The sequence below is a fragment of the Macrotis lagotis genome, chromosome 1 (genome assembly GCF_037893015.1).
Source record: "Macrotis lagotis isolate mMagLag1 chromosome 1, bilby.v1.9.chrom.fasta, whole genome shotgun sequence".
Lineage (NCBI taxonomy): Eukaryota > Metazoa > Chordata > Mammalia > Peramelemorphia > Peramelidae > Macrotis > Macrotis lagotis.
This window is the reverse complement of record NC_133658.1, coordinates 576,719,853-576,733,338: the sequence shown is the minus strand read 5'-3', so window position 1 is coordinate 576,733,338 and position 13,486 is coordinate 576,719,853. Positions and strand designations below refer to the sequence as shown.

Sequence of the window (13,486 nt, the reverse complement as noted above, 5' to 3'; positions counted from 1 at the left end):
ACATTTCACTAGCTATGTGGACATGGGGAAAATCACTTAACTTCTCTAAGCTTTTGTTTTCTCATCTGTAAAAGGAAAGATTTGGACTAGGTGGCCTCTAAGGTCCTTTCCAGCTATAAATCTTTCATTCCACAAGTTGATTGTTTTGAAGTTTCATTTTTTATTGTTATATTCTTATAGGAAATGCCAAACAAGACCCAACTATTGTTACTAAAAAAACAATTGATGCTATTGAAGAATTTGCATGGAAAGGACCTTCCCAATCAGTGAAAAAAGTGAAAGTGGTCATCTTCCAGCCACAGCTACTGAAAGTATTTTATGATATTATGAAAAAAAGGGAAGACTCTGTGGTGCCAACCTACATGTTCTCTAAATTAAAAGGTAAACTGTATATTTGTGATTTGCATTATTTAGAAAATGTTCCTAGATATATTTCTCACAATATCAATTTTTCTTTAGTACTTTTAGGTCTTACAAGACATAATTTTATTTTTGGAAAGAAAACAGAATCGACTGTGTTTCAGATATGTGGTGAAGGTAAGGAGAATGTTGAAAGCACGGTCTCTTGGATAAAAGATTTAATTTTAAAAGAACGAAAGACTTACATCTCCTCAGATGAAGCCATCCAAAACTTTGGTGAAGAGGAATTCAAGGAACTGAATAAGTTGCAGAAAAATCTGAATGTCACCATTTCTCCCAAAAATAACTTTTGTCTCCAGGTTGAAGGATTTGCTGGAGATGTGTTAAAGGCCTCCAGGAAAATAGAAAACATGATTGAAGATATCAATACTAAGATGCTAAGATGTAGAAGGCTGAGCTGCTCAGAGGACTCATTGAAACATAGTTGAAAACAACTTCTCTGTCATTCCCTGCCCTTCTTTGCCCTGCTTCTTAATTCTTTTATTGACCTCAAATCATTCCCTGGTAAAGTATAAAGCTGTCATCCTTTTATAATCTTATATATTAGTGCATAAACAATGTTTATTTGATACAATATAACAGCCCACCACCAAGGAGCCTTCTTATAGCCTGTCCTCCATTTGTAAATCACCCCTTTCACTTAAAACTTTCTTATTGCAATACAAAAACCCTAGAGAAATAAAATTAAGGGTCTAATCACTAATGTATATTTGAGAAAACTGATTTATATTATCCCATTACAATGAATAAATTAGTAAGTTTCTTTTTGAAAATCATTTTCTTCTCAGTTCTCCTTAGCTTAAATGGTGATTGTGTATATCAGCATCTTTCTAATACAACCTTTTCCTTCCCTACCATCAACATACCAGCACAATGCCTTCATATGGTTCACCTCAAGTATCATGTCCTTGCCCTCTATCAGAATGAGTTTATTGGAGAAATTCCACATCCAGTGTGTAGCTTGAAGTAGTTGCCACTGAAAATTGAACATTCTTTATCCCTCAGGACTTAGTAGACATGGTCTAGATCTTTATCACATCTTTGTGATTAGATTGTTCAAACAATCCACAGCAATATTTCCATTGTTGGTTTTGAAATTGTTAACCCTGAAAATACCAAAGAGTCCACAAGTTATACACCAACGGCCAACTCTAAAAAATAAATGATCAAAGGACCACACAAGTTATTGCAAAAAGTTTCCACCAGTTGTTGACTCTGAAAAATAAAATGAATCATCAAAGAACTCATAGAGGTTATAGGCAAAACCACCTTCTTCATTCCTTTGGAGTAGGGAAATTAGATCCTCATACCAGACCAAGGAGACTCAAGACAATGAGGCTAAGCCTTGATACATATAGTGGTGGTTTGAAAAAGAGATGTAGTAATAGCAGTAAGGCATAGTAGCAAGAGTTTGTCAAGATCACCTAGTATCAAAAAATCCCACTCATAGCAGGGCTTCATGTCCAAGATGTGGTTTCTGCTGGGACTTGCCCAAGCTCAGGAGCTATCAGTTCAGTGATTTAGCTGAATGCAGCAGAGTTCATCCAGAGGGTTAGCACAAAGGACAATTGTTATGCCAAACTGAGAACACAACCTGCTTTCTGGACCTTAGCACAGGAAAACAATAAAAATAAAGAAAAAACAAGAAGAGAGGACCTCAAGAGGAATGATCTTACCCTGACATTATTCCTTTTTGGCTAAAGGAAGGGGGGAATCTAATAGAACTTCTCTCACTCTGGCCAAAAAGGAGAGGCAGGTATAAGCATAGATGCCATGAGGGAATTGCAGAGGAAAACACGATGGAGAGAAAAAGAGCAAATCATAAGTGTTGTGATGTTGAGATAATAGGAGAAGCAGACAAGTGGGAAGTTGGGAGAAAAGGAGTTGGAGAAATGTGGGACCACCTAGAAATGGGAAACTTGCAGTTAACTGTGATAAAAGAGATCATCGTGGCAACTGCAGCTGCAAAGTCTTATTAGTCACACTATCTTCAGTAAGGTTGAAACCCTGAGCTACTAGTGCTAAAAGAAGAGCATTAGTAGAAGAGGTGTTCCAAGAGACATTGCCACTAAGCATTGATTCAACAGTAGCAATTTGGGAAGAGGCAGGTTCAAGATGAACTGAGACACAGGGAATATTCTTGAAGTCACCATGGGGCTCAATAGAAATGGGATCCAGTCCTGGAGATCCAAGATGTTGAGTCTCTATAATGTTAAGTTGGTTGAGCTTGGGGAAGGTGGCAAATCCAAAAAGTTGTTTGCCCTTCTCCCTTAACAATGATGGAGGATAGATGAAAATAGCATTTTTATCCTAGAAGTTGTTTCATTGAGGGGACCTATAGAGGAACTGTGTACTAGGTATTGTTGCAAAACTCCCAATAGGTATTGAGAGTGAGCAAATAGAGCAATAAGTCTTGCCTGGTCATTATTTGTAGAAGCAGAAAAGTAAAGGGAAGCCAAGAAAGTAGAGGTAGAAAATGTCAAAACATGCTTTAAGACCTTGGTGGTTGGACACACAACAAAAGAGAGAGGAAAAAACTAGACAAGTATACTTAATCCTTGCCCAGAATCTTAGGACAGCTGTCTCATCTGTATGTCCAACTGCTTCTGGATTCATACTAGGCAAACCTTGAAGTCCCTTGAGGATTCTGCCATCCACTCAGGAGTCATGGCTTCAGATGATCCAGATGTCCATATCCATAAATTTGGCAGCTGTGGGGAAGGACCTAGTAGAGGCACTTAGATTGAGGGAGTGATTTCCTGAACTCAGAAAAGGAGGTGTCCCACTCCTCAAATATTTGTAGCATGGACATGATGACTGATTGATCGGTATGGATCCTCTTTGAAGAATAAATATATGCTTGCTTGAGATGTTGAGATGGATTGCTTTAGATGCTAGCATCTGAACTGCTGATCAGCATAACCTAGTCCAAACATGTAGAGATGTTCAGTTTCCCATTCATGCAAGGCTAGGTTGAAACACTGAAATAAGGTTTTCTCCCAATTGCCACAACTGAATAAAGTTTTCTTATAAGACAGAAGTTATACTAGATTCATAATTGAATAGATACTGTTAATTCCAGGATTGAGTCACAAGATGGAATTAGTATGTTTCAGTCAAATTTGTTTTTGGCTTTGTTTTTTGCAAGGCAATGGGTTTAAGTGACTTGCCCAAGGTCACACATCTAGGTAATTATTAAGTGTTTGAGGTTGGATTTGAACTCAGGTCCTCCTGACTCCAGACCTGGTGCTCTATCCACTGCGCCACCTGGCTGCCCCTGTGACAGTCAAATTATTATTAACCACTTGCTGTTTTAATTCTCTGGACAAATCAGTTAACCTCCCTCTACCTCAATTTCCTCAACTGTAAAATGGGGATATTAGCAGCACTTACCTCCCAGGATTCTTGTGCTGATCAAATGATATAATATTTAGTAGCTTTAACATCATACCTCGCATAACATCATACCCAGAATTTAATTTCATCGTGGAGTACATTTTATCTGTGTATGGATCAATGAATCCATCAGTCCATAAATTTTGGATAGGCATTGTAGACGGATTGTGAAATGTACTCAAAATTGAATAGGGAAGAGTAAGGAGAATCACATTTGAGAAATGATAGCTCTTGAAGTGATATCAGGCTCCTTCCTGATAGAACATTCCTCTCCTTGGCATCAGTATTCTTCTGGTAATGCTATGTGGTTTTGACTCATAGAACACCACAACCTCCAAAAATAAATTCAAATTGTGAACAATCCATAAAGCAAAGGAGAGGCACATGGCAGTAATAAAGAACCTGTGGAATATGATTAACATTTGTTTCTACCCCCAAAAATGCCATAAAAGGCAAAAATCCTGGATTTTTAATGATCAAAAAGAAAGTATTCTAGTTGTAAAGTAAGAACAAAGAATGAGAGAGAAACAATCTGATTGCTGCACAGTTGTTCATTCAATGACTGAAAACTCTAGAGTAGGGGTTCTTAACTTTTTTGTTAACATTCGTTAACAAACATTTTAAAATAATGTATTAAAATACTAATTAAATAAATTGTTATATAAAGTAAATGGACAAAATTAAGTAACTGAAGGAAATGCTAAATTTTAGTTAATGAAAATAAAATTAATAGAAAAAATTCAGTTAGTAAAAATAAAAATGTAATATTTTCCTTCATGCATGTACATGAACCTGCCAAAATTTGTCTATGGGCCCTTTGGGGATCTGTGGCCCCAGGATCAGAACTCCCGACATATTTAAAGGTCTCTAGCACATTGGTTAGATTTTTCTTAAAAATAAAGGAGGATTTAATGTGCCTACATGAACATAAATTGAAAAGAATGAGGAAATCTGAACTCACTGTGATTTGTATCATTGAACAGAAGTCTTACATTGATAATATCATGAATCTATCAAAATATGAATCATTACTAGCTTATAGCCAAAGTCCTAAATGACGTAGCTCATTCTATTTCACCTTTCTAAAAGAAGATCAAATTTTGGTGGGAATTACCCTGATTTAATTCTTCTTTTATGTTTACATAGCACAAATTATTACTCATTCAAGTAAGTATTTACTAATAGAATTGTTTTAGATGACTAATTTTATTAATATATTTTGTTTTGACGAGACAGACAAAAACAACCTCTATGATTTGGTGTCAGAAAGCAGTTTCTTGATTGACAGCAAAGAAGGTTGTATCCTTTAACTTTGGTGGTTGGTTTTGCTTTATCCACTACACCACTCAGTTGAATAGAATGAAAAATGCATTCCTCTTTTCTTAAAAATGAGATAAAAAATGGAGTTGAACTTCTGAAAGACAAAAGATATAGTTCTAGGAGTCATAGGATAAGTAGAATGATGGGGGGGGGAATGGTCTACCAAGAATGGTGTAGTGAAGTATGGACTGCCTTCATTTTTTTCCTTTGTAATAAATTTTCATGATCAAGAATAAATGCCAATAGAAGTCATATCCAAAAATATGTCTCATCCTGTCTCAACTCTATCACTTCTCTGACAGAAAGTAGATGGCATTATCATCATTAGTCCTTTAGATCAAGCTTAGTCATTGCAGTGCTCAGAATTCTTAGGTCTTTCAAAGTTATGTCTTCACAATATAATTATTGTATAGGTTATTCTGTTTCTGTTCATTTTACTTTGCCTCAATTTATCTGAGTGAAGGGTTAATACCCATTCTGATCCTGGGCAAGGCCATATGCTGGTTCCCCCACCCAAGGTCCCCCATCACCTTTGCATGAACTTGGTTGTCTTTGTGTGTGCCAGATAATCCCTCTAGGAACTAACCATTCCTGGAGGTTGAATCCTGGGAGGGTTGGCTACCCACCCAGAGGTTCAACTTTAATTAATTTCAGAACCTTGACTGCAAGTCTTCTCAGGTCATGCATGTATTCTTCACATGGTCATGTGCATACTCTTCACTGGTTAAGTGACAAAAAAGCTTATATAAGCCTATTGGCAGTATGCCACCTTTGTCTGGGACCCCTTAAAAGTCCTTAGCATTGAGCAGCCCCTCAGAGTTTCGCCCATGGAAAGGACACTTTGACTGGGATATTTTCCCAATTGGGACTCTGAAGGCTGTACCCCCCACCTCGGACTCCCCAGTCACTGTTGATTCAGATGTTGGTGCTCCCCTGATTGGTGATGATTTCTTTCAATATCTACCTTTATGTAGGCTTTGCTCTTCTTTTTATTATATTGGGACTTATGTGTTACTTTTGCTGTAAAACTGATTTATTTCTACCTGTTTTATAATCATTTTATTAAATATGCTTTTTTTGGTTTTGTTGGTGTGAACATGTCATTTTGTAGGAGCAAATCAAAACCAAAACTCCTTAATCAAACAATGAGTTTTCTCATTTAAGATTTCTTTGAGGGGGGGCAGAGCCAAAAAGGCAGCATTTCCCAGGAACTCCCTTCCCCACAAACTCCAAAAAATAAACAAATGATGTCTCTAGCCAAAATTTGGAGGGGCAGAACCCACAGAAAGACCGAGTGATACATTTTCCCAATGCAAGATAACTTAGAAGTTCCACAGGAAAGGTGTATTTCACCAGGACTGGGGGTTGGAAAAAAGCCACAGGCAGCAATGCAGCCCATCCCAGCCCAGCCTAGCCCAGAGATCACTGGCAACAGCTTGAAGTGACAGTGAGAGAACTCTGGTACACCAGAATAAGTGTGGAGTGAGGAGCACCAGCCACAGAATCTGCAATGAGAATCTGGAGAAAGCAGCCTGCACCCCCCAGAGACAGTAAGGGAAGTCTGCAGAGATTTCTTTGCTCTCCCTCAAGGTAGGACTCTGGTGCTAGCCTACACTCAGATCCAGCTTGCAATTTGGGCTTCCATACTAAGTAACCAAGCAGGATCCCTCTTTATAGCCCCAGGGCAGAGCTAAGTACGGGTCCATCTACATATCAAAATATAGGCAAGAGAACATAAGACCTTGGAGGAATAAAGGTCCCAGTGGGGTGTCCCCAACCTCCCCCAAAGCTTGGAAGTGCTGTAAATTAGTCTTGGGCTGAGGAAATGAATAAACAACAGAAAAAGAAGAATCTGACTATAGAGAATCACTTTAGTCCCATGGAAGATCAAAACACATACTCAGATGACAACAAAATCGAAGCTTCTGTAACCAAAACCTCCAAGAGAAATAGAAAATGGGCTCAGACTATGAATGAGCTCAAAGAAGACTTTGAAAAGCAATTAAGGAGGGGTGGCTAGGTGGCACAGCACTGCCCCTGGAGTCAGGAGTATCTGGGTTCAAATCTGGTCTCAGTCACTTAATAATTACTTAGCTGTGTGGCCTTGGGCAAGCCACTTACCTCCATTTGCCTTGCAAAAAAAACTAAAAAAAAAAGCAATTATGGGAGGTGAAGGAAAAATTGGGAGGAGAAATGAGAGCACTGCAGAAAAATCATGAAAACCAAATCAAAAGCTTGATGAAAGATATACAAAAAATACTGAAGAAAATAATATGTTTAAAAACCAGTTTAGGCCTAATGGAAAAAGCAAAACAAAAGGCAAATGAGGAGATGAATACCTTAAAAAGCAGAATTGGCCAGCTGGAAAAGGAGATAAAAAAGCTCTCTGAAGAAAATAACTCCTTAAAATGCAGAATAGAACTAAAGGAAGCTGATGACTTTGCAAGAAATCAGAAAGAAATAAAACTCTTCCAAAAAAAGCCAAAAATTAGAAGAGAATGTGAAATATCTCATTGGAAAAATAGCTGATCTCAAAAACAGATCTAGAAGAGATAATTTAAAATTTATTGGGCTACCTGAAAGCCCTGACCAGGAGAAGAGCCTAGACTTCATTTTTCAATGAATAATACAGCAAAATTGCCCTGAGATCCAAGAAGCAGAGGGTAAAATAGAAATTGAGAGAATTCACTGGTCACCTCCTGAAAGAGATCCAAAAGAAAAACTTCCAGGAATATTATAGCCAAATTCCAAAACTCCCAAATCAAAGAGAAAATTCTAAAAGCTGCCAGAAACAAACAATTCAACTACCAAGGCTCCATAGTCAGGATTACACAGGATCTGGCAGCATCTACATTAAGGGTTCATAGGGATTAGAATACGATATTCCCGAAGGCAAAAGATTTTGGTTTACTACTGAGAATCAACTACCCAGTAAAACTGAACATCCTCTTTCAGGGAAAAAGATGAACTTTCAATGAAACAGGGGACTTTCAAACTTTCGTATTGAAACAACCAGAGCTGAACAGAAAGTTTGATCTCTAAGTACAGGACCCTGGCAAACCATAGAGGGGATGGACAAGCTGGACTAACTATGAGGAAATTAATGATATTGAACTGTTTGTATTCCTGTATGGGAAGAAGACATTGATAACTCATATGAACTTTCTCATTTATAAGAGCTGTTAGAAGAAGCATATATAGACAGGACATAGGAAGAAGCAAAATTTAATGGTATAATATAGTAAAAAGATGGAGTCAGTGGGTGATAAAGGAAAGTACTTGGAGAAAGGGAAAGGAGATGAAGAAGAAGCAGCTAAGAAATTTCACATAGGAGTCAAGAAAAAGCTTTATCAGTGGAGTGGAAAGGTAGAAGGCAAAGGGGAATGAGTGAGCCTTCATTCTCATCAGAAATGGCTCAGAGAGGAAATAACATACACACTTAATAGGGTGAGGAAATCTATCTTACCCTAAAGAAAAATGAGGAGAAAGGGATGGGATAATGGGAAATGGGGAGAGGGAATGGGGGAATAGGTGATAGAAGAGAGGGAAGATCGAGGGAGAGGGTACTCAGATACAACACTTTTGGACAGGGCCAGAATGAAAGGAGAGAGAGAGAGAGAGAGAGAGAGAGAGAGAGAGAGAGAGAGAGAGAGAGAGAGAGAGAGAGAATAGAATAAACAAGAGTGGGGAGAAATAGAGTAGAGGTACAGCTAGTAGTAGCAACTGTGGCAAAAATATCAAAGCAACTTCTCTGGTGGACTTATGATAAAGAAAGCAACTCACCCCAGAGACAAAGCCATTGAAATCTGAAAGACTGAAGTACAATTTTTTCTCTCTCTCTCTATTCTTGAGGTTTCTCATCTTCTTGGGGGGGGTGAGGGTTTATGTTTACTCTTATAACAATTCAATTTACATCAATGTATAGCATGGAAACAATGTAGAGACTATCAGACAGCCTTCTGTGGGGGGCGGGAGGGAAGGGAGGGTGGGGGAAAAATTGTAAAATTCAAAACCTTACAAAAAAATGATAGGTACATATTACTATTGTATAAAATTGGCAAACAAAATGTTAAAAAAAAGATTTCTCTGAAACCACCCTCTTTATCATTTCTTACAGCACAATAGTATTCTATTTCATATATTCATATGCAATAATTTGTTTAGCTATTCCCTAGATGTTAGGCACACCCTTAATTTCCGTATCTTTGCCACCAAAAAAGAGTTTTTAGTAACTTTTTTAGGCAAAATTCCAAATTTCTTTTCAGAATAACTTTACCCCTTCAAAAAAATTTCCATCAACAGTGAATATTTTGTGCTTTACCATCTATCATTTCTCTCAAAAAATGCATCTACCCCCAAGGACACACAGAAAACAGTAATACAGTGAATGATCATGTCATTATAGAAAAATGGTTTCTTTTAAAATAGATATCAAAACAGAAAACAAAAAAAAATCCTAAAGAATAAAGGCTAAGAAAGTAGGTTCTCCAACCTTGAAAAAAAAAAAGGAGAGAAGGTGAGCAGAAGATGTGAGATTAAGTAGCATTTGCTGTTTCTGTCTGCAAGCAAAATGGGAATAGAAAATTATATCTTTCTATATGTTTTTTTCCTTGATTCTGGCCATCCAATCTATGTATTGGTAGCATGGCATCTTCTTTTCCTCAATCCCTAAGCCAGTACAGCTTTCTTGCTATGGTGCTTATACAATAGGGGCTCCTCTGACTTCCTGGTCCAGAATAATATGAATATCATGCCTCTTTTCTCATACTGCCCCCCAACATTTTTCATTTTCATTTTTTAAATCATCTTTGCCATTCTGATAGATTGGAATCTCTTTTATTTGCACATCTATAATTATTAGTTATTTGGAACATTTTCTCATATATTTAACAAAATTTAGCTTTCTTTCTTTGAAAGCTGTTTTGCATTGCCTTTGACCCTTTGTCATTTGGGCAATGGCTCTTATTCCCATAATGAATCCTTTATTACAGAAACTCACTTCAAGTTTTTTCCTAAGTGAACTGTTTCTCTTCTAATCATTCTGTTTGTACAAAAAATATATAAAGTTATATAGTCAAATTTTCCAATTTATCTTCTGTTATCCCCTGTTTTATGTTTGTTCTTGGATCCTTCCCCAATGCTTAGATCCCAAATGTAATTCTTCCTTGTTCCTCTAATTTGTTTATGATGTAACCATTCATAGCTAAGTCATTTATCAGTTTGGTGTGATGTGAAGTGTGGGTCTAAATCTAATTTTTACCAGACTGATTGATGGGTCACCTTTTATTGGGGATGTAAAGACATCACATGGACTTGGGAAGGATAGTTCATTCTTAAGTGAAGGGGGCTAGTCTTAAAGTATACACAATTATGTGTATTATCAAAAGTTTTATTGTCATGAGAAAAAACTCAATACATTAACTGAAGTAAACAAATCAGACTTTTGAAGCTGGAAGGGACCTAAAAGGTTATCTTGTTCCCTTCTCATCTGATAGTGTAATTCCCACCATAATTTTCTAGCGTTGTGGTCATACAGCTTCTGGTGGGGAACTCACTGTTTCACAAGACTTCCATTTCATTTAGAATAATTCTACTACTAGGAGTTCTTTCCTAATATTCTTCTTTATGACTTACACTCAATCCCAGCTATCTTTTCTGGAGTCACATGCCATAAATTTCATGCTTCTTCTATATGACTGCACTTCAAACACTTAAAGACAGCTAGGTATCACTTACTTTATCATTCAGTTTATGATACCTTGCCCATTGTATAGCTCTGAAGATGATAAAGCATGTTATACCTTGAGATAAGCTAGGTTTCCATTAATGTCAAGATATGGGAGAAGTATAGGGCAAAATGAAAGGAGCAGAAAGGAAGGTAGACTGAGGAGAAACAAGGCTGAATTATATAGGAATAAGCTTAAAAGGTAAAGTAGTAGTCATGGAAAGATGTTGTATTACAAAGCAATGACTACCCTTCTTCCTCAATTTTTCCTCCCACTTCTCAGTACTTTTGGCTTTCATTCTTTTGCTGTTTTCACTTTTCCCTCCTGCTTCCTAGTGGTCATTCCTAAAACATTAAATATTGGTTGTCTTTCCTTTCTTTCACCATTCTTTCTCTTGGTGAGATCATTTTTATTTTTTTATATTATTGCAATAATCTTGTCATGAGAGTAAATATAAACCCCCCACCCCAAGAAGATGAAAAACCTCAAGAATAGAGAGAGAGAAAAAAATGTACTTCAGTCTGTGTTCAGATTCCAATGGCTCTGTCTCTGGGGTTAGTTGCCTTCTTTATCATAAGTCCACCAGAGAAGTTGCTTCAATATTTCTCCCACAGTTGCTATTACAAGCAGTATTTCCCTCCACTCTGTTCCTTGCCATTCTCATTTATTCTGTTCTCTCTCTCTCTTTCTCTCCATCCTGCCCCTGTTCAAGTGTAAGTTGTATCTGAATACCCTCTCCCACAATCTTCCCTCTCTTCTATCTCACTTATTCCCTCCTTCCTCCCCCCCCCATTCCCCCTTATCCCATCCCTTTGTTCTCATTTTTCTCTAGGGTAAGATAGATTTCTATACTCTATTAAAGTGTATATGTTATTTCCTCTCTGAGCCATTTTTGATGAGAATGAAGGCTTACTCATTCCTCCTCTCCTTCCCCCATTCCATTCCATTGAAAAAGCTTTTTCTTGACTCTTATGTGAAATCTCTTTCCTTTCTCTTCCTCCCAGTATTTTCCTTTATCACCCATTGACTCCATCTTTTTGCTATATTATACCATTATATTCTGCTCCTTCCTGTGCTCTGTTTATATAAGCTCCTTCTAACAACTCTTATAAATGAGAAAGTTCATATGAGTTATCAGTATCTTCTTCTCATGCAGGAATACAAACAGTTCAACATCATTAATTTCCTCATAGTTCCTGCTTGTCCATCCCCTCTATGATTCACCAGAGTCCTGTACTTGGAGATCAAATTTACTGTTCAGCTCTGGTTGTTTCAATAGGAAAGTTTGAAAGTCCCCTGTTTCATTGAAAGTCCATCTTTTTTCCCTGAAAGAGGATATTCAATTTTTCTGGGTAGTTGATTCTTGGTTGTAAACCAAGATCTTTTGCCTTCCAGAATATCATCTTCCAATCCCTACAAGGTCTTAATGTAGATAATGCCAGCTCCTGTGTAATCCTGACTATAGAGTCACAGTAGTTGAATTTTTTGTTTCTGGCAGCTTTTAGTATTTTCTCATTGACTTGGGAGTTTTGGAATTTGACTATAATATTTATGGAAGTTTTTCTTTTGGATCTCTTTCAGGAGGTGACTGGTGAATTCTCTCAATTTCTATTTTACCTTCTGCTTCTAGGATCTCAGGGAAATTTTGCTATATTTTTTTTTGAAAAATGAAGTCTGGGTCCTTTTCCTGGTTATGACTTTCAGGTAGCCTAATAATTTTTGAATTATTTCTTCTGGGTCTGTTTTCAAGGTCAGTTGTTTTTCCAATGAGATTTTTCACATTCTCTTCTAATTTTTGGCTTTTTTGGAAGAGTTTTATTTCTTCCTGATTTCTTGAAAAGTCATCAGCTTCCTTTAGTTCTATTCTGCATTTGAAGGAGTTATTTTCTTCAGAGAACTTTTTTATCCCCTTTTCCAGCTGGCCTATTCTGCTTTTTAAGGCATTTGTCTCCTCATTTGCCTTTTGTTTTGCTTTTTCCATTTGGCCTAAACTGGTTTTTAACATATCAGTAAAGAACTGAAAATAAAATAGATGCCTCTTGATTGGAAGATGCTGGAGCAAATTTAGCATGTTAATGTTACAATGTTATAATTACTTTGCTATAGGGAATTATCATTATTAGGAATTCAGAGAAGTGTGGGAAGACTTACATAAGGAAAGGCAAAATGAAGTAAGAACCAGGAAAAAATATTCATAATGATTACCACTGTAGAAATAGAAAGAAGTCAAACTGAAAGATATATCATTAAAATAACCTAACTTGGCCCCAAAGAAGAGATATGAGAATGTACATTCCTCTCTTCTTTAAAAAGGTCAAAGGATTATGTTTGTAGAATACAGAACATATTGTCAGATTCAACTGATGTGTTGATTGCTTCATTGAAATTATATTTTTCACCTTTTTATAAATTTGTGGTAAAGGATGGGTCTGCAGGGTAGAAGGGAGATGGAAATATTTATAAATCTATGTGTTGTTAAAAACAAAAATATCAATAAAAATTTATTTTAAAAATTAAATAATGGAAAGAACAAAAAATACCAAAACTCAGGTAATGTGAAATTATCTTGACCACCCTAACTTAGCCCCCAAGAAGAGACAAATAAAAGCTCATCTCTCCCTTTT

The 13,486-nt window shown here is 36.8% G+C and overlaps 1 protein-coding gene across 2 annotated transcripts in view; it reads left to right on the top strand.

Annotated features, from left to right (window-relative positions):
- Positions 1-6,963, top strand: part of LOC141507209 (protein mono-ADP-ribosyltransferase PARP14-like) — a 93,510-nt gene extending 86,547 nt beyond the window's left edge. The window contains exons 13-14 of one of the 2 annotated variants that reach the window (XM_074214656.1): positions 181-381; positions 460-6,963. In XM_074214656.1, the coding sequence (XP_074070757.1) occupies positions 181-381; positions 460-848 (590 nt within the window). In that variant the 3' untranslated portion in view covers positions 849-6,963. The remainder of the gene's footprint in view (positions 1-180; positions 382-459) is intronic. The other variant, XM_074214657.1, reaches the window with a different exon arrangement.
- Positions 6,964-13,486: the final 6,523 nt, after the last annotated feature.